Genomic DNA, 19,667 nt, shown 5'->3' with positions numbered 1-19,667 from the left:
CCCTTGTCCTGTCCCTCCATCCCTTGTCCAAAGCCCCTCTCCAGGTTTCCTGGAGCCCCTTTAGGCCCTGGAGCTGCTCTAAGGTGTCCCCTTGAGGAGCCTTCTCTTCTCCAGCTGCCCCAGCCCAGCTCTCTCAGCCTGGCTCCAGAGCAGAGCTGCTCCAGCCCTCGCAGCAGCTCCGTGGCCTTCTCTGGCCTCGCTCCAGCAGCTCCACGTCCCTCTTGTGCTGTTGCCCCAGAGCTGGATCAGGGCTGCAGGGAGGGGTCTCCCCAGAGCTCAGCAGAAGGGGAAGAATCCTCTCCCTTCACAAGCTGTGCCTCCAAGTATTACAAGTATAGATCTTCCAAACGTCTGGCACTAGCCTTTGCATCATCCTCTAGTCCTCACAGATTTAATCCCATTTATGATCTGGAGTATGCAAAGTGCTTTCTCTGCTGAGCTTTCTGAGAGAAGTGTGGTTGATGCCTGTTTATGTATAAAGCAAATAGTTCTTTAACAGTTAAGGGTTTTTTTGTTAAAGGGAATATCTAAGTTTAATCAGTGGAGATATTCCCTATGTGGATTATTCTGCTCTAGTGGCATCTGGTGTTAGAAAATGTAGAGCTGAAGAGTGATTTCCTCATTCTTGCTGTTTGAGAATTGCCCAATTGCCAGCCTCCAGTTTTCCTCTAAAAGGAACTGGAAACATATAGCAATGTTACCAAGCTTGTCTATTTAAAGCCTCTATAACTGTAACCTCTTACAACATCACCCTACAAGTAACTACAAGTGTTATTTGTGGTGTTGTTAAAAACACACGTTAACAGCTCTAATGAGGATGGTATAAAGGTACAGTGAGCACATCTCCAAGTCAAGCATCCCCCATCTTTATTCTGTTTATTAACTCTTCAGCCAGCTCTTGCGCTGTGCCAAAATTGGGTATATTCTCTTTTTCTTCCTTAAAGCCCCCTTAGGCTGTGCTCCTTTCCACGTCTTCCTCATGCAATTATTGGATATCCAGCCTGTTTCCATGACTTCATTGCTGAAGCATCCATATGTATCCAGCATATTCCCATGACTTCATCCATCCCGCGGCTCTTGCTTTCATGTTTAGCAAAGAAACAATACCCAGGTGGGAAAGGCCAGTTAAACATGGAACTCAAGGGCTGTATTTTGTGGAGGAATCCCAAGGAACCTCTGGAATTTTTCTTCTGACTATTCGTTTCTGTGATTGCTGAAGGAGGTTGATGGGAGGAGGAAGGACAGAGTGATGTGAGGGGGAGGCATGCACATCTTGGTGACCAACCATCATCAAGCCTCTTTGGTTTTGACTGTTTTACTTCTGCTTAGGCCTAAACAGTACCTGGTGCTTGCTGTAGGAAGAGAGTTCTGGTTCCTTTAAGGTTAATAGCTTGGGTTTTTAATTCCCTAACACCTCCTAAGTTCCATTTAGTTGTTTGAGTATGTTCCTTTGGTTGTTTTCTGAAGAGCTTGTTTCAACTTCAATGTTGGCTACCTAAATAGCACAAATAACTTCTGCTTTGCTTTATTCTGGCTGGCTGGAGCATGTAGGAGAAAGCTTAATAACCTCACTTCATGCTCTTTGGTCAGTGTCTGGTGGATAGCTTGGATTCATTTAGGGTAAATGAGGTAGAGAAGTGAACTCTTACCCTCAAAATGTGTGTATTTGGAGTGTGAGACATATGATATGTGACTCTCAGGAGGGGGATAGAAGAAGTCCTGGCTCTGAGGTAATGTTGGGTGCATGCATCAGGGGAAGAACAGGCTGAGGTGTCATCTAGAACTGAAGTCACACAGGGTTCAGGACAGCTGGAAGTTGACCTCTTGATACCCTTTAGCGTGCTAAGTCAGGCCTAAAGTTCCCCCTTTGGAATACTTGTGTGACTGGAATCAATAAACAACAAATATGAAGGCAGGATTCCCAACAATGGCTTCTGTGCTGTGCTGGCACTGGGCTTGCTTGTGCCAGGGCTGGCAGCAAAAGCTCCCACCGGGATCTCTCAGGAAGGCAGCCAGCTTGCTGGAGACTTCATGTTTGCTTGTGTGCTGTACACGAAAGCTTTCTTTTCCCAAGGCACAAAAAAAGCCTGGGAAGTATTGTTTCTCTTTGGAGGGAGGCGCTTCTCTGCACGGCATCGGGCTGCCAACTTGACATGGAGCCATGTGCTGCTCCTTAACAAGCTTCACACATACACACACAGGATGCTGGGAGTTGCCATCCCAGAGGAGCTGGGCTGGGAGCTGCTTGTGTCGTGCCATGGAAGCAAGGCCAGGTTGGAAGGGGCTTGAAGCAACCTGGGCTAATGGAGGGTGTCCCTGCCCGTGGCAGGGGGTTGGAACTGGATGAGATTTAAGGTTATTCCCAACACAAACTATTCCATGATAAAACTCATTCTGTGAGGGACCGGGGAGGGGGGATTAGTCTGGAGAAGAGAAGGCTCGGGGGGGACCTTACCGCTCTCTGCAACTGCCTGACAGGAGGATGGAACCAGGAGGGGGCTGGTCTCTGCTCCCAAGGAACAAGGGATGGGACAAGAGGAAACGGCCTCAAGCTGCCCTAGGGCAGGTTTAGCTGGAGCTGAGGAACAATTCCTTGCCCAGAGGGTGCTCAGGCATTGGAACAGGCTGCCCAGGGCAGGGCTGGAGTCACCGTCCCTGCAAGTGTTCACACCCCAGGTAGACGAGGCCTCAGTGCCAAGGGTTAGTGGTGGCCTTGGCACTGCTGGGAATGGTTGGACTTGATGAGCTGAACGGTCTTTTCCAGCCTGGTTGATTCAGTGATTCTATGAAGAGCAACATTCAGGGAATGGCTTGCTCTGGTGTCACACTGGTGCCCTGGAAGGCAGTGGACACTTCTCCTGTTGGCCTGAGTATTCCCTTCGTCTTCCCTGGCCCTTCTTTTAGGCTTTTCTCCTCTTTTCCTCAGCCAGCAGGTGTCTTGCCTGTCTAGAGGGTGATGCTTTAAGAGGAACACCACATAACTTTGCTGGTTGGCCTGTGCCATGGCCTGAGCATCCTGTGTGAGGAGGTGAAAAGGGAGCTGGTTGCATGGCTCAGCAGTACTTTGAGCTGGCATCCATGGCTCTGGATTAGGGAACTGCCCACCACAGCAGCTCATTTGGATGAGGTATTGCCTTGGCTCCCATTGTGTCTGCAGGGGAGTCCAGGGAGCTTTCCAGCCATTGTTCTCCCAGCTTTTCTAGCAGAGCTTTGTGTTCCAGCAGCATTCCAGCCGTGCTTGCACTAGCTGCTTCTGTGCCCTGCATCCACTGCCCAGTGGCACGGCTTGCCCCACCTTTTGTTTTCAGGTCAGCTGAGGAGCTGTTTGTGGAAGAAACTGGCAATGGATGTAAAACTCTTGTTGGACGATGGGAACAAACTGGATTGTCCTAACACTTGATATGGACACAAGGCTTGTTTTGCCTTTGTGGTTAGTGCAGGCTTTACCTTGTTCATTTGAACTTATGATGATTGCTTTGACTTGGAGTTTGTGAATGTTTGGAGAACCCAGCCTGTTGTGTTGTCTGGGTTTTCATCCCTGGGGCTGTTAACTGAGTCCAGAGGAGGCCCTGGAGCTGCTGCAATGGCTGGGGCAGCTCTGCTCTGGAGCCAGACTGAGAGAGCTGGGCTAGGGCAGCTGGAGAACAGAAGGCTCCAGGAAATTGGAATAATTGCAGCCTGAAGCTGCAGCAGCTTTTTAGAGGGGGTGTTTTAGGGTGTTCAGGTCTATTTGGTTTAGCTTCTGGACTTGAAATGGGCTCCAGAGGAGCTGCTGAGCAGTTCTACGAGCTTCCTTGCTATAGGGAAAGCTTTTAGGTTAGTCAGCCAAAGAGTTCTCTGTAAAACCAAGTGACACACTAAAATACAGGCAAAAATAAACAGGGGAAAACCCTTGCTGAGACAATGCATTTCTAACTAGGAATAAACCCAAGTGCATATCCTTAGCAAGTCATCCTTCAGCAGGGCGTAAGTTAGATGTGGTGTGAGGTGGACTCAGTATCATGTTGTAAACCAGATTGGTCAGAGTCCTCTAAGTGTCTGAGATACTACATGGATTTTCTAGTGCTTTCTGTGAAGACTTCAGGTAACTGTGAGGGTGTTTTGGAGTTAACAGCAGCAATTTAGGGTGTGTCATTAACCTACTGAATACCTTTGCTGTAGAGAGCCGAGTTCTGCTGTTAACTTGGCCAAAATGGACATGTTGGTCTTAAATATGCCTGTCCTGATCCTGAAATGAATGAGCACTCGTGTACAAATGATTGACAGGTGGAAAGTCTGTTGCTTTCAAGAGGAAGTGCTGCTCCTGTCGATTTCACACCTTGGAAATGTGGGAAATGAGAGCTCAGGTTTGTTAGGCTCCACCAGTCAATCCAAGGTTACAAATAACCCTTCTCGGGGATTTCTCAAGACCAAACTAGACTTGTCTGCACTTAAAGGTGACAAATAACTTTGTGGGAGGCCATCAAGGTGGTGCCTGTTGCAGATCTGGGATGTTTTCAGAGCAGCCATCCAAATTCTTCCTGTCTTCTCCCACTGGTAGTAATAATGTGTAAAGACAAAACCAGTCTGATTTGCATTTATGGAGAGGTACAGAAAGAGCACACATCATCGAGGTAACTTGGTGGCACTTTGTTTCCAATGGGTTCTGTCAGTAAACTCATTTGTATGTGTTAGTCTCCAAAGTGATAATCTTTTAAACTACAAGAACTATTTCAGTAGAGGAAGCAGTTTTGCTTTGGTAACTCTTGACTCCATCCATTGGACACTGTAGGTGACGCCTGAAATTGCTGGAATTGGCCTGAAATGTTTTCTAGGTATTGCTAATGTAACAAGGGATGTACAAACAGATTAATATTAGGGTTGAGTTTGAGTTAGGGCCTGAGTTTGTGGGTGAGCTGAATAATAAGGTAAGAAATAAGCAAGTAAAGTGATATGTTGACCTCCTCATTGCACATGGTTTTATATCAGTCCTTGATCTGCTGGCAGCAAGGAGACTTTCATCAGTCTCACTCTAGGGAAATCAGGCTTTCAGGATGACTTGTGGTTGGAAAGAAGTGTACTTAAACATGCAAGGGGCTGAAGGAGGAGAATGAAATAGGGATGAGGTACAGGAATGTGTACCTAGTGATAGCAAGTGTGAGCAGAAAGAAAACACTTGGTATTCAGGGGTTTAAGTTCCTCCTTAAAGATCATTAATAGGTGGCCAGGCTGATGGGAAAGGAAACACCTAAGTTAGGTTCTGAAATTTAGGGAAATTCCAAAGAAGGTTTTGGGCCACATGCCTGTGTGAACATGAGCTCAGTGTAGAAGGAAAACTATCTTGGATCATGGCTAGTTTCTTATCATTAATGGGACACAACCCCTTGAATGATATCCAATGTGGAGACATGCTTAGTTTGCTCCTGTGGCCAGCCTGGCTGGTGGAAAGTCCCTGAAAGTCTCTTACCTAATGCTCTTGTTCTGTTTGCTGTTAGTGGATCTTAGCATGAGGAATGCCAAAGATGAGCTTTACAGTAAGTATCCCTTGAGTCTGTGGGCTGCAAGCACGAGATCCCCTCTCTTACCAAATGTGTTGGGGAAAACAGCTAAGAACAAAAGTAGCTTTTCCCATTTATGCCATGTTTCCAACGTGCTTTCTTTTCATTTAGGGTCATCCAGCAGCCGTCACCCGAACCAAGTGACGCCGAAGAAGAGCGGCCTGAAAAATGGGCAGATGAAGAGCAAAGATGATGAGTGCTTTGGGGATGACATTGATGAGATCCCAGACACTGATTTTGATTTTGAAGGCAACCTGGCCCTTTTTGACAAGGCAGCTGTGTTTGAAGAGATTGAAACGTATGAGAGGAGGAGCGGCACCCGGTCCCGGGGGACCCCCAACGAGAAACCAGCTCGCTATCGGCACGATGAGAACATCTTGGAGTCAGAGCCCATAGTCTACAGAAGGATTGTTGTACCCCAGAATGCTAACAAAGAGTTCTGCACGGGTATGCCATGTCCCTTCCCGAGCAGGATGGAAACTCTCCTGCTTTGCTGTGCTGGCTTGTTTTCCCCAGGGGATGTCTGTCAGCTTAATGTGGTACAAGCAAGGGCATCCTTTTACATAAGGTTGGATCTGTGCCTTCTGTCTACATAAAACCTTTGTTTGCAATAATACCTAGGTAAAAAAATACTCAGATAGGGCACAAGGTAGGTGGTTTTCCAGGAGGGAATAAGACTGATGGCGGGACAACAAGAAATAGGAGGGACTTGAATCCTTGCTTGGATTTCGGTGAACCTGATGTGGATGTGATCTCTGGCTTGTGAGAGTTTGGGATGGGCTCAGGATTCTTGTATGTGGTAGCATATGATTTGTGCTTTCATGCTAAAACGCAGGAGGTTTCACGTGCTTCTGATGCTCCTTGGGTGCTAGTTACATATTTCCACGTGGTTTTGTGGAAGTTTAAAATGTTGTTGGTGTAAAAAGCAACAGTTCTGGCTCTTCCCATCCCTAATTCCAAACATTCATTGTACAAAAGGTGTTTTAGGTGGGGGTCTTCCCCCACTTACTGTCCACTGCTGCTGCGTGAAGGAGGTTGTACTGTAAGCAATCTATTTATATGTGTTCATGTGCTGTACAGCACATGTGCTTTATGCTACATTTAGGTACAAATTCCCTGTAACTTCAGTCTAGTTGTGCTCTCCTGCCTGCCTTATAGCACTTGTGAAATGTAGGAGTGAAGGAACTTGGGCATTCCAGGGACATTTCTTTTCCCTGTAAGAACAAAATCAGCTTTTGTAGAGAGACATAAGCAGTGCCTGGTGGCCTGGCCTCTGAGCTGAGGTGTGATCAGGTTCTTGATCTCTCATTCTTGCTCTGCCCAGAAGCTCCAGCTGGGATGTGAAGCACTTCAGGGAAGGAAGCTGATTCACTTGTAAGAATTTGTTGCTTTTCAGTGTGAAAAAAACCAGTCTTTTTATGGCTCTGCTATACAGTCATATCATAGTTTTCTATCTGTCATCCATCTTCCTATTGATCTCCCAAATGAGATGATGACATACTGGGTCACAGAGAACTTGCCCAGCTCAGTATTGTGTTTCCAAGGATACTTAAGGAAAAGTGAAAGAACAGAGCAACCACACAATGAGACTTTCCTGAGTGCTTTATCTTTCACAGTTTTAAGCCTTCCTGAAGCAGAAGAGATAATTCAGTATTAATAGCTTTTGATGAGGCTTTTTTTTTCTTTGTCTTCTGCTTAATTTAACCTATTGCTTTATAAATCTCTGCAAGCTTTCAATCTCTCTAGTGTCCTGTGGCAAGAAGCTCACCAGTTGCCTGTGTACTGTGTGAATGAGCTCTTCTTCATTTTTGTGGATATATATTCATTTATTATTACTCTTTTTCATTTACTCCTTGTCAACTCGTCTTCCAGCTGGCTTTACTTGAGAGGAGACAGGGCTTCTATGTGCAGATGGTCTGAAACTAAAGGTAACCGACTGCTAGCTGCCAGTTTGAGAAGTCAGGCTGACGCTGTATTCCAGCAGTACAGCTCCTGGGAGGAAAACCCTGACATGCAGCAAGCATCAGTGAGTAAATTCAGGGCATGAAAATGCAAGCATGTTGCTAAACTCCATCATCTTTATGATGGAAACTCCCAGCTCCCTGTTTGCAGTGTGCTGAAGGGAGCAGCCCAGTGAAAGAGTTGCTGTTGGCTTGTTTTGGTCTTGGCAAGCCTGCTCTGGGAGGGTGGTACATGACTCCCCTCCATAGCTGCAGGCTCTCACAAGCCTCATTAGCTACTGTTGGGTGATTAGTGTCCCCTATGGAATCCTGGATTTGTTTGGAAGAAAAGCTGTCGTGTCACCCAACGGGCAGGGTATTGACAGCTCCAGCTCCCTGTCGCCTGTGCTGAGCAGGGCACGTTCACAGGCCTGGGAATGATGATCACAGTGTCCCAGTGCTGTGCCTCTCCCAGTGGTTTTCCCACAGAGGGTGGCTTCCTTTGTGTCCACTGAGGAAGTTTACTTTTGCTTAGGAAATGCTAAGGGCAAGCAAGAAAAAGCTCTTCTCAACAGTTGTAGCCTGCCTGCTGCTGACAAAGAGATGTCCAGTGTGCTTGGAGGAATGGTGGACAGTCCCTTGGAAAAGTAAATCCTGGTTTCTTTGCTTAGCAGCTGGAAGGAGAATGCTGAGCTACAGGCAGCATGCCTCTGAGTGGCTCAAAGAGCAGCAGCTGCTCAAATTAAAGCCCCCAAAGCCATCTTTTTGGATGCATCTCTGGCAGGAATTCTCTCTAGAGAGTTTTCTCTGGAGCCCTAAGGGGAGCTCTACTTGCAAAAAGCACTTTCTAGTTGTAGGAGAAAAAAGTACTTGGTAAATTCTTCACCCTAGGCCAGTCCTGAAGGTGATTGTCTTAAGAGCTCTGGCTAATACAGTGATTATTCTGTCTATTGTGATAGCACAAAGTGATGCTGGGGATTGACAGCCAGCTGATATCCAGCTCTTGTCACTGTGGCAGAGGAAGAAGTCAGTGAATCTTTGCATGCTCTTTTATGCCATGGAGTTAGGGAATAGCCAGGATTATGCAGCAGTAAAGCCAGCAATTTGCAGGTATCAGTTCTCCAGAAGACTTATCTGCAGGGCTTCCAGTCTGTGCTTTTATTAGTGCCTAAGAGAAGTTGAGTTGTGTAGGCTGCAACAAAGCTTCATAAACACTTCATTGGGATGCTTTTCTGGGAGCTGATTTTCTGGAGCCAGGCTGTCATACAGGCATTAGAAGTAAGCAGGGAGAGAAGAGGGGGATCTGTTCCAAACAAAAGTGAAAACCTGAAGCTAATAGAGCTTACCAGGTCTCTGATCATGACCGAGTCCATCCCTAGGGCTTCACCCGTGAATTTCTCCCAAATATATAATTAATCTTTAAACGTGTGTCTATCTGTTTTCCTTGTGCTGGTCAGCAGCATTGGGATGACCTGTGATTGAGCAGCACCATGTTTTGGGATCAGGTCTTTTGGCAGGAACTGCAAAGCCAAAGTCCCACAGGTATGTTGGGGCTCAGAGTTTGCATCAGATGGAGTATCTCAGTTCATCACTGGTGACTCTCTAGAATACCATTTCAAGCATACCAGGCTGTCCACATGGTTCCTTTTGGCAGTTCATCTCTGCTTTCCTCTTACCTTTGTTTACTTGCTGCTAGCACATACCACACACATACCATGGGTTCCAGTTCATGACAGCACCTCTGCTCTGCTCTGGAGCCAGGCTGAGAGAGCTGGGCTGGGGCAGCCTGGAGAAGAGAAGGCTCCTGAAGGGGACACCTTAGAGCAGCTCCAGTGCCTAAAGGGGCTCCAGGAAACCTGGAGAGGGGCTTTGGACAAGGGATGGAGGGACAGGCCAAGGGCAATGGCTTGAACCTGCCAGAGGGGAGATTGAGCTGAGCTCTGAGGCAGAAGCTCTTCCCTGTGAGGGTGCTGAGGTGCTGGCACAGGGTGCCCAGAGAAGCTGTGGCTGCCCCATCCCTGGCAGTGTTCAAGGGCAGGTTGGACACAGGGGCTTGGAGCAACCTGCTCTAGCGGAAGGTGTCCCTGCCCGTGGCAGGGTGTTGGAGCTGGATGAGCTTTGAGGTCCTTTCCAACACAAACTGTTCTATGACTCTGTGATTACACTGGCTTAAAATCTCCCTCGCCTGATCTGTGGGCATGAAATGGGTGCTTAGGAGTGGATCAATGTGGCAGCCAAAGCTTATGTCCTAGGGTCAGGCTGCAGAACTAAAGCTGAGCCTGTTCTATGAGGGTAATGCTGACAGTATGGCTTGGTTTTGTATGTGCCATGTCCTTGACTGACTTTTCTACTCTCTGTAGCTTTTAGCTCTTCAGTCTATGGATGACTGCCTTACAGCAATTGTGCTTATTGAATGTGTGAAGTGTTTCTGGGACCTTTGAGTAGAGTGCAAATGAAGTTCACTTGATCCAACCGCAAGAGAAAACAAAGTGGTCATGGAGCAGAGTCTCTTTGTCCCTCAGACAGCTTTTTGCTCAGCTGGAGTGAATTGTGCACTGGTTCAGGGAGAGGCTGACACTGGAAGGTCAGCCAGAACTCCCACAGGATTTGTCTTCATTAAAAATAATGATGATTAAACTACATTAAAAACCCTAGCCCTTAAGTAGAGAAAATCACTCCTGTCTGTGGGGCAAGGAACTGTGGTTTGCTGAGGCTGCAGGCAGGTGGCTCCAGCCTTACAACCAGCAAAAGACAGTAAGTAGTGTGCCTGAACTGGACTGGAGTTATACCCGCATCATGTAGCTGCAGCTTGTGAGCTGTGTGGTCTGGGAACCTGGAGTTGCTTATTCCTAAAGGAAAGAGTTCTCAGTGTTACACAGAGGTTTTGGGAGATCCCAAGTCTAGTTCCATGTAATTTGTACCTGCAGCTTACCTGGTGTTATCTCTGGACTGAAATAGTCCAGAGAAAACATGGGGCTTATGACCTGAGCTACTCTAGCATCAACCCTTGCTTTTGTCCTTGCACCTTCAAGCAGTGGAGGCATTTGGGCTTGTTTGGGGGAAAACCCTTTGAATTGCTGAACTTGTGGAGGCTTAGCTCAGTCCTTCTGCTGGCACAGGGTGTTTTAATCCAAGCAGTGTGTGTGTAACATTGCATAGAGAAGCTTGAGAACTCATTTGCAGTGCCCAGGACAGTGTGCCTCAAACAGAGAATCCTTGGTGTTTACTCAGGCTTCAGCAGTGCTCTGCGTGTCACAAAGCCCTTTAGTCTATAGCTGCCCTTTCTTTTTCCAGGCAGCTGTAAAATACATTTATTTAATATTCAAAGGCCTGAGCTAATTTCTTTGATTACCTTCATTATTGAACAATAAAGCTGCAGTGTCCAACCCAAACAGAATTAAGGTTGGCAGGCGTTCAGGTTTGGTGCAGCACTGTTATTGTTTGTGGCTTTACACGTCGCCTCCTTGCTTGCTTTCTGCCAGAGTTTATTTAACTCCCTTGGCCTGGTTTTGATAAGCCAGTTGGACTGGTTGGACCTTGCGTGAGTGCGAAGAAGGGAAGTTCTCTTGGCATCTAAGCCTGCTCCTGAGAGGGAGCAATTAGGACAAAGTGTAGCACTGGCATGCTAACTGCAAGTTCATCTCCTAGCTCCCAGTTAACCCCCTTTGTATTAACCCCCTGGGCACTGAGCTGGTGGTAAACGTGGGTTTCCTAAAGCTTGTGGTCTGGGGGGGGAAGTGGCTGGGAGAAGGTTGTAGATGGTTACAGAGAAGGTGTTGGCAGTATTTGTACTAAATTGGGTAGATCAACTGATTCTCATCTGCTCCCGCGGTTCAGAAGGAGCAAAGGCACAGTTTGGGAGCCCCCCTGCTTCACGTGAGCCCCTCAAACTGTGTGGAGAGATCCTGACCTCAGGTCACTCATTCCAAGTCCTTCTTTGAGTCTGACAAATGACCTGATGGAGTAGCCAAAAGGTGGATGGGCAGAGGCAGGGCTGAGCCTTGCGTGACTCCAGAGCTGAGGAGGGGTGTGATCTCAGGGCAGGTACGTGACTCCTGGGACGGCTTTAGGATTATCAGTGGCTTGTGACTCCAGATGTTCAACGGCTGCTATCAAGAGGCTGAGATGACTTTGAGAATGTGCCCGCTTGCATGCGTGCTGCAGGTAATGAAAGATTAGCAGAGGTAGCTTAATGGGAGGTTAGCATGCAAGGTCAAGTGTTTGAACATGTTTGGGCCCTCTGTATCTGCAAAGCACTAGCTGCTGAGTTCAGAAGTGAAGGCCAGACGGATTGAGCAGGATCTACTCCCCAGCATTTTACTGATTCCTTGCAGGAATACTCCCATTTGACTCTGCACACCTCAAGATGCACCAAACCTGCCATTTCCGCTGCAGCTCGACTTAGTGGTTTGTGACTGGGGCGCCCTGGGGGAATAGAGCTGTACAAATAATTCCTCACGATTAAAATACGTGCTGCTGGTCTCATTTGAATATGGCACACGCTTGTTACAACGGGTTCTCGTCATGGGTTTTGCCTGCACAAGGGCCCACGAGTAACTGCTGAGTTTCCCCTTTGAGCTCGTGTTGCTGTGGAGCCACGTCCTGTTCCCACGGGTCTTTCCCACGGTGCAGGAGTCTGGGCCTTGCCATGATGAGCACCCAGGAGGCTGCCAGCACCCTGAGCTCAAAGGTGGGAGTGTGAGGGTGAGGAGGGCCTGGGCTGGGGCATGTGTCGGGCTGAGTCCTGGACCTCTTTGAGCCTCTGTGCGCCTTATCTGCCCGTCCCAGAGTAGGAGCTAAGAGTGAAGTTACAGAGCCCTTGCTCTGCTGGGATTGCGTGTTTAGCTGGGAGCAGTGCTTAGGAATGATGGGAATAGAAGGAGCTGAGAGCTCTTCTTGCTGGCAGCTGTGCCCCAGCTATGTGGTTGTCCTGCGTGGGGAGGGAATTAAGCTGTGCAAGTCCCTAGCTGGGAGACAGTTAAGGACATCCAGGAGGAAGTTTCAAGGGAATAGAGCGGCTCCCAGTGCCTAAAGGGGCTATGGGAAATGTGGAGAGGGGCTTTGGACAAGGGTCTTGGGACAGGCCAAGAGGAATGGCTTTAACCTGCCAGAGGGGAGATCGAGATGAGCTCTTAGGCAGAAGCTCTTCCCTGGGAGGGTGCTGAGCTGGCACAGGGTGCCCAGAGATGCTACTGCAGAGTTCATCTGTGAGAAGTCAGTCCCTGCTTGGAGAAGGAAAGTATAGGAGTCATCCGGAACAGTTTGTCAAGTCTGTGTTTTCTGCTGAGGTAGAAGAGGCTGTGATGATGGGTGAAGGGCTGGAAGTTTGGGGCTGGTCACTCCTGATGTCAGGAAGCATAATGCATCTGATCTTTTGGTGGGAAATCTATTTCACAGCTTCTCTTCTGACTTTGACAGGGATTAGGAATGCTGATGTGTGTAGGGGCATGGGCATGGGTTAAAGCACCGGTGGCCTGGAGACCAGTAAGAAAGCCTTTAGTCTTCAATCTGGAAGTCAAAAAGGCCTTCCCAGCCCTTGTGTTGTTACAATTGCCTGCTGAGTCTTTGTGGAAATGTATTATTTTAAGGCCAGCAGTCGTGTTTACCTGTCTCCACTCAGACTAAGCTGAGCCTGCTGCACTAGTTTGGATTCATGGAATGGTCTCGGAAGGAACCTGCATTCCTGGGTTAAGGAGATGCTTGGTAGCAGCTAATAGACCTTTTCCCTGTCATTACTCCTAAGCGCTGTTATAAGACCTTCCCAGTGAGCAGCACTCTGGAGAGGTCTCTGATTATGCCTGTTCCTGTCTCCCTCCCCTCTCTCTGATCCCAGACTCCGGGTTGGTGGTTCCAAGCGTGTCCTACGAACTCCACAAGAAGCTGCTCTCGGTGGCTGAGAAGCACGGGCTGACCCTGGAGCGGAGGCTGGAGATGACGGGGGTGTGCGCCAGCCAGATGGCCCTCAGCCTCCTCGGGGGACCCAACAGGTACAGGCTGCTCCCTTTTGCTCTGCCCCCTCTGAGCAGAGCTCAGTTTATCTTGTTCTGCTGAGTGGGGCAGAGGTGGAAGAGGCTGAACCTTTGAGGCCGGTGTCCTGTGGATGCCTGTGCTGCTTGTTGGATGCTCACTGCATCAGGGGTCCTGCAGCTGGAGGAAGCTGTCACTTCTGGAACTGAAAGCTCATCCCACTGCCTTGCAGACTTGTGTTGTGGCTCATGTGTCAGCCTGTTCCCAAATAATCGTGCAAACAAGTGGGGTGCTCAGGCTGCTGAATTGGGAGGAAGATTACAGGAGGTTTCCATGGGCACGCTGCTTTTTTTCCTCCCTCTCTAGAAAGGGGATGTTTGAACAGGCATCCACCCACCTTGGATGAATGACTTTATAATAAAGGCTTCTTTTTGGCTCCTGGGTCCCAGAAGCAGAAATTTCTCTTGAGTCAAAGAGCTGAGATTGTTTTCTCTCCACTTACTGGCCTTAAGTCTCCATCTGTTTACTTGGCAGTACTTTACCAGGACCTGATCATTTGATTCTGAGCAGTAAGTGACAACATACCAGGCAGCACTGACCCTGTCAGCTGTAACTCCTCCTGTCAGCCACCGTTGATGGCTCGAGGCCATTCCTATAAATCCCCTGTGGTTTGCAATTGCTGAGGCTCGGGGGGTAGAGCACAGCAGCTCTAGTAGCAGCACTACAAAAGGATGTGGCTTCCTCCTTCGGAGGCAACGGAAGACGTGCAAAACACCTCTCAGTTTGCATGTTCCTGCTTCTCCTCTCCTGCAGGAAGAAGGGAAGAGCTGCTTGGGGTTATTAACAGCCCCCTTTTGTCTGTGTCCTAGGCTGAACCCAAAGAATGTGCACCAGAGGCCCACGGTAGCTCTGCTGTGTGGCCCCCACGTGAAGGGGGCGCAGGGCATCAGCTGCGGCCGGCACCTCTCCAACCACGACGTCCACGTCATTCTTTTCCTCCCCAACTTTGTCAAGATGCTGGAATCCATCACCAACGAGTTGAACCTCTTCAGCAAGACGCAAGGCCAGCAAGTGTCCAGCGTCAAAGGTAGGTGGCAGAGGAGCAGATCCGCTCTCTGCCTCAGAGACCTGCGCTGCTCAGTCCCCTGGCACCATCTAGTGGCACTGCCGCGGGCCGGTGGCTGCTGAGAGCCTGGCAGGACAGTGGAGAGGTTCAACAGTGGAGCTGTTGTGCTGGTGCAGATGTTTCCTGTACGAACAAGCTGCTGCAGGGATCATAGCAGACCAGCCCTTCTCTTGCGATGAGGGCCTGCCTTGTTCAGCCTGTCGGAACTGCAAGTCGATGAGCATCCAACTGCAGCTTCAAGCCAAGCAGCAGCTGTGCTGAGCTCGTCCCACCAGCTGTCAGTTCACATCTCGTACTGTGCTAGAGAACGAGCTGGTGCTTCATCTTCTGTGAGACAACTGGCTTCTGTTTAATGTCTCACCAGTGTTATTTCCAAACCCGGTTCATTTAAAACTTCTCGGGAGAAGCAAACCTGGGCATTAGGGTAGTGCTGACTGTGCTGGGCTGGCTGAGCTACTTCCCTCTTAGCTTACAAAAGGACTTGGTCAGGGAAGGGGAATGCAGCAGAGGTGATGCAGAGCAGGGCAGTGCTCCCCAGTGGAGCTCAGCAGGGCAGGCAGCAGCGCAGCACATGAGCTGCCTTTCAGTAGTTGGTGCCTTCCAGAAAAATAGCCTTTTTTTCAGCTTGTGGACTAGAAAAATGGTCCTTTTTTAATGGAGAGAGCACCCTCCTGCTTCTCTGGGCTGCCTGGACTGAGCCAGCTCAAGGGCAGCATCTGGGGCCACCACTTGATGACGTTTCGTACCTGAGAGTCTGAGCGACTGCACAGTGCTAAAGAGCCTTTAAAGACTGGTGTTAGTGTCTCGTGCCGGGGGATGGCAGCGATGACAGGTAAGGCCAGGCTGTACGCAGTGGGATTTGGGTGCTGCAGGCAGAAATGAAGAACCTGCTGGCAGCACAAGGAGGGAGGGCACTGAGAGCCCGAGTTCAGAGCTTCAGGTTGATCCTCCGCACTCACCAGCCTTTGTGTTTGTTCCAGATCTCCCCGACAGCCCCGTTGACCTGGTGATCAACTGCCTGGATTGTCACGAAAATGCCTTTCTGAGAGATCAGCCTTGGTACAAGGCAGTGGTGGACTGGGCCAACCAGAACCGGGCCCCCGTCCTCAGCATAGACCCCCCCATCAGCGAAATGGAGCAGGGCATCGATGCCAAGTGGTCGCTGGCCCTGGGGCTGCCGCTGCCGCTGGGCGAGAGGGCAGGCCGCGTGTACCTCTGTGACATTGGCATTCCCCAGAAGGTCTTTCAGGAGGTGGGGATCAACTACCACTCACCCTTTGGCTGCAAGTTTGTCATCCCCCTGCATTCCACTTAGAGCCAGCCACGGGGCTCTGAAGGGGGAGAAGAGGAGGAGGTGTGTCAATAAGCTGTGTAGTGGGTCCTGCCTGGTTAACTCGTGTGACGCCTTAAGGATGGGAAGTTCTGGAGAGGATTTTTTTTTGTGTCCTTCCAGAAGAAATATTGTGTATTTAACAAAAAAAACAACAACAAAAAAGAGAGAATAATTGTAAAATGAAACAAAACCCAAGGAAGTGAATGTTCCTGCAGAGCTGTTCTCATTCTCTTGTGCCATTGTATGAAGGAGTGTGCAGGAAGATGGTGTCTGTCCCTGGCCAAGTGACTGCTACTGACCAGGCCCAGCCAGAGGGTGTTTGTTGAGGGGTTGCACATGGAGGTGGTACAAGTGATGGGTGGGTTGTTGACTGGAGCTGTGGTTCCGTCCTTGTGGGCAGCTAGAGCCAGTGAGATTATCCTGGTGGGAACAGCACCCCTGGTTGTGTAGGAATTCCTCCTGTTGCAGTCATACAGGAGGGAGGGTTTGGTTTCGTTCTGTCGTTCTTTTGGACTCCCTCCCCTCCCTTGTTCTATGTTCCTGAAGGCAGTTGTAGGTCCCTCTCCCTCCTGGACCCTCCAGCCCTTCAAGGAGAACATTCCCTCTTTTGGAAAGCTTGTGGCAAGAGCCAGAAGCTCTCAGGTCACACATGCTCTGGGAACACCAAGTCCTCATCTGGGCTTTACTTGCTTATGTACTTGGTTGGCTTTTTGTTGGTTCTCTTAGTGGTGAAGCCCAGGCTGGAGGAGTGAGGTGGATGGTGGAAAAAAGGTTTCCAGGATAGTTGGGAGGGGGCTTGGTTTATTTTCCTTTTCCTTTCTGGCACAGTGAGTGAGTGAATCAGGGAAAGGGTAGTGAAGCAGGGCAGTGTCACTTGGAGTTTGGTGCGTTGGTCTATGGTACAGGTGATACTTGGACAAGTTCCCCCATTGAGTCCAGTATCCCTGGTGTGTGTGGGAAGTGAGTCATGGATCAGTTCATTCCCTTTGGGCTCAAAGCCTGTGTGTGGATGTGTGTCTGTGTGCAAGGCAGGAGCTCTCTCCTCACACGGAGGTGCTCAGCTCCCTCCTCAGTGCAGCAAGAGTGGTCAGTGCTTGAAGCTCTGCTGCTCTTCTGGCCCCTTACCTGTCCCAGAGCTCCTGCAGGTACCCAATGCTTGCACAGAGCCTGTTCCGCCCTCTAGGAGAGCCTCAGAGCTTCAGCTGGTGCCCATTCTCCAGGGGAGCTGGCAGTGGAGCTGCTCTGTCGCTGTGCTCTGCTGAGCAGCAGAGTCTCTCTTAGCAAAGCTATTGTCCTGCTTGTGTAAATCCTCACCCCTTGGAGCACACCAGGCACTTGCCTTTCCCTTTCATCTGCTTACGACGAAGTGTGTCAAAGGAGGGCAGAGCCTTGAGTGATTAACATTGCCTGCAAGTGGGGGGCGATGGGGAAGAGCCAGCTGTAAGCAGAGGAGCACTGGGCTTGCCCTACTTGGGTAGCAGAGCAGTTGGTACTGAAAATACAGATGTGAGGCTTCCCTCTGCCTCTTGTGTTGCTTTGCCTGTTTGTTTCATCTGACCTCGAGGCAGAGGAGCAAAACCAGTGGAGGCCCATCCCTCGGTCATTGCGGTAGTATAATATTAGCTTTAGTCCCCTGATTTTCACTTTCCTTGCTCAAGACACCTGATAAGAGGTTGCTGTTTCAATTCCTGCTTTCCTTGCCCCTTCTGGGTTGGGCTTTTGACCTGTAGATTGTCCGCACTGAGCGCTAAGGGGGCAGGAAGGTCTGAGGCTTGGGGCTGTGTTGGGCACAGTCACCCTTCACAGCAGCTGGTGCCAAGAGCAGATTTGGGCATTTGGCTGTACTTCCCTTTGGATACTTGTGGAAGTACTGGCCTCACCCACGTGAAATGCACCTCCTGTGCTCTCCTGGAGCACTCGGAGCCCTAGGCAGGGCACTGGATCCCTTCTTCCCCTCTCGCCATGTTACCTGTTCAAAGCCCAGCTCACTTTCTAGCTGTGTTTGCGATAGTTTCTGCCCCCAGCCTTCAGCACCACCGTAGGAAGTGCCACAAGTGCTGCTCTGGTCACTGCCACGTGAAGATCACTGCACTATGTCACTGCTTGATACTCCATTTGTGACCTGATGTTTGTAATGACTAATTCCTGCCACTACTGGGGGATGCCCTGAAATAAAGTGCAACTATTCATGTGTGCTGGGCGTGTGGAGCTGAGTTATTTGGCTGCTGTGGTTCTAGAGCCTTCCTGCTGCTCCAGGGCAGGAACCACTCACCCTCACTTTCTGCTGCCTAACTTCCAGTTCACCTCCATGGTGCTCTGCAGCTGGGAACAAGCTCCCCCTCCACCTGCCTACAAGGGAAGTAGCAAACAATAAGAAACACTTTATTTTAACTTTACAACATATAAATAGACAAATCTGTGCTTTCCAACAGAGCTTTTCTTCCCTCCCCTCCCCAGGTCCTTAGTGCAGTGTCCCAGCCCCTCTGAGGGTGCGTGGGGCTGGGCTGCAGAGGCTGGACTGATCCTGGAGGTACAAATCCAGCGGGAATCACCCCATCCCCGGCTGTCATCTGCTCAGGTCCCGGCTGGCGCCGCGGCCGCACAGCATCCTTTCCTCTGCAGAGAGGCCGGTGAAGAAGGGATGCAGGAGGGCTTCCGAGAACGTGATCCTCTGGGAAGGCTCGAATTCCAGCATCCTCCTCATCAGGTCGAAGAGCTGCGCGTGCTCCAGCGAGTCGTGCAACATGTAGGTCTGGAAGAGAAGGGGGGGGCAGAGAGGGGATACAGCACGCTGGTAGGACAGGGACCGAGTCCTAGGCCCTGCTTAAGTGGTGCATGGCATCAAACACAGCGTCCCTCCCTGGCACAGCCACTCCAATCAACTTCACTGCAGAGGAGAGCGTGGGGCTCTGCAGATGCCAGTTCCTATGGGAAATTCCCATCCTGAAGCACCACCACCGCTGATACGGGGAAGGATTAACGCAGCCAGGCCTCCAGCAGCACCTACCCGCAGGGGCTTGCAGTTCTCTTGGACGTATCTCCCATCAGATGTGTTCTCATCCCAAACCAGGTTTCCATTGTGGAAATACTTCTGCTTCCTGTCAAGGGAAGGTGGTGTCAGTAAAGCTACTCCTGGGATGTGTCCAGCGCATCTCCCATGGCTGTACCCGTATAAGAGAGGCGCAGTGTGAGGACAGGGAACTTGTAGCCTCTAATCAGCCAGAAGAAGGCCGTATAGGAGAGGCGCAGGGCGAGGACAGGGAACTTGCAGCCTCAGTAATCAGCCAGAAGCAGTTGTCTGGGCTGGCTGAGGGCAGGCAGAGGCTCTCACCGAGTTTTGTGGATCATGTGAGATGGAATTGGCCCAAGGATCTTTTCCATCATGACGAGATGCTCCCGGTTCTCATGGGTCTGCGAAGGAAAAGAGCAACAGGGCATTAATTCAGGGCTTGGGAGATGTGACCACAAAAGGTTTGTCTCCTACACAAGAGCAGGGGAAGAGACGAGCCTCTGGAATGATGCAGGCTCTGCCCCCTTCTGCCTCCTGATTCTTCTGTTCTCCACAGCACAGTGAAGAAACCAGAGGTGACCCGAGCCTTGTGCTTCCAGCAACGGCACGATTCCTCAAACCCTGCGGTTTCCTGGGCTTCTTTACAAACTCACCACCTGATTTTCAGTCCCTGATCCCCTGATCCCTTCCCTTCAGCTAAGTCTGAGCCCTTTTAGACACTGAGGACTTTTAGGGTACAAATACCTCTTGCAAG

General features: G+C 49.8%; 2 protein-coding genes across 2 annotated transcripts in view; one reads left to right on the top strand and one right to left on the bottom strand.

The window, feature by feature from the left end:
• The window catches only part of EDC3 (enhancer of mRNA decapping 3), an 18,106-nt gene extending 2,073 nt beyond the window's left edge, over window positions 1–16,033 (top strand). Inside the window, exons 3-6 of the mRNA XM_010020514.1 lie at window positions 5,649–5,984; window positions 13,311–13,464; window positions 14,314–14,531; window positions 15,551–16,033. Of these exons, the coding sequence (XP_010018816.1) occupies window positions 5,649–5,984; window positions 13,311–13,464; window positions 14,314–14,531; window positions 15,551–15,885 (1,043 nt within the window). The 3' untranslated portion in view covers window positions 15,886–16,033. The remainder of the gene's footprint in view (window positions 1–5,648; window positions 5,985–13,310; window positions 13,465–14,313; window positions 14,532–15,550) is intronic.
• Window positions 16,034–18,469: 2,436 nt separating this feature from the next.
• Window positions 18,470–19,667, bottom strand: part of CLK3 (CDC-like kinase 3) — a 4,560-nt gene continuing 3,362 nt past the window's right edge. The window contains exons 7-9 of the mRNA XM_010020513.1: window positions 19,235–19,319; window positions 18,911–19,001; window positions 18,470–18,655 (exon numbers count right to left, since the gene is read on the bottom strand). Of these exons, the coding sequence (XP_010018815.1) occupies window positions 18,470–18,655; window positions 18,911–19,001; window positions 19,235–19,319 (362 nt within the window). The remainder of the gene's footprint in view (window positions 18,656–18,910; window positions 19,002–19,234; window positions 19,320–19,667) is intronic.

The sequence above is a fragment of the Nestor notabilis genome, unplaced genomic scaffold (assembly GCF_000696875.1).
Source record: "Nestor notabilis isolate BGI_N333 unplaced genomic scaffold, ASM69687v1 scaffold14688, whole genome shotgun sequence".
NCBI lineage: Eukaryota > Metazoa > Chordata > Aves > Psittaciformes > Psittacidae > Nestor > Nestor notabilis.
Note: the sequence above shows the minus strand (reverse complement) of the source record. Positions and strands in the feature narration are given on the sequence as shown.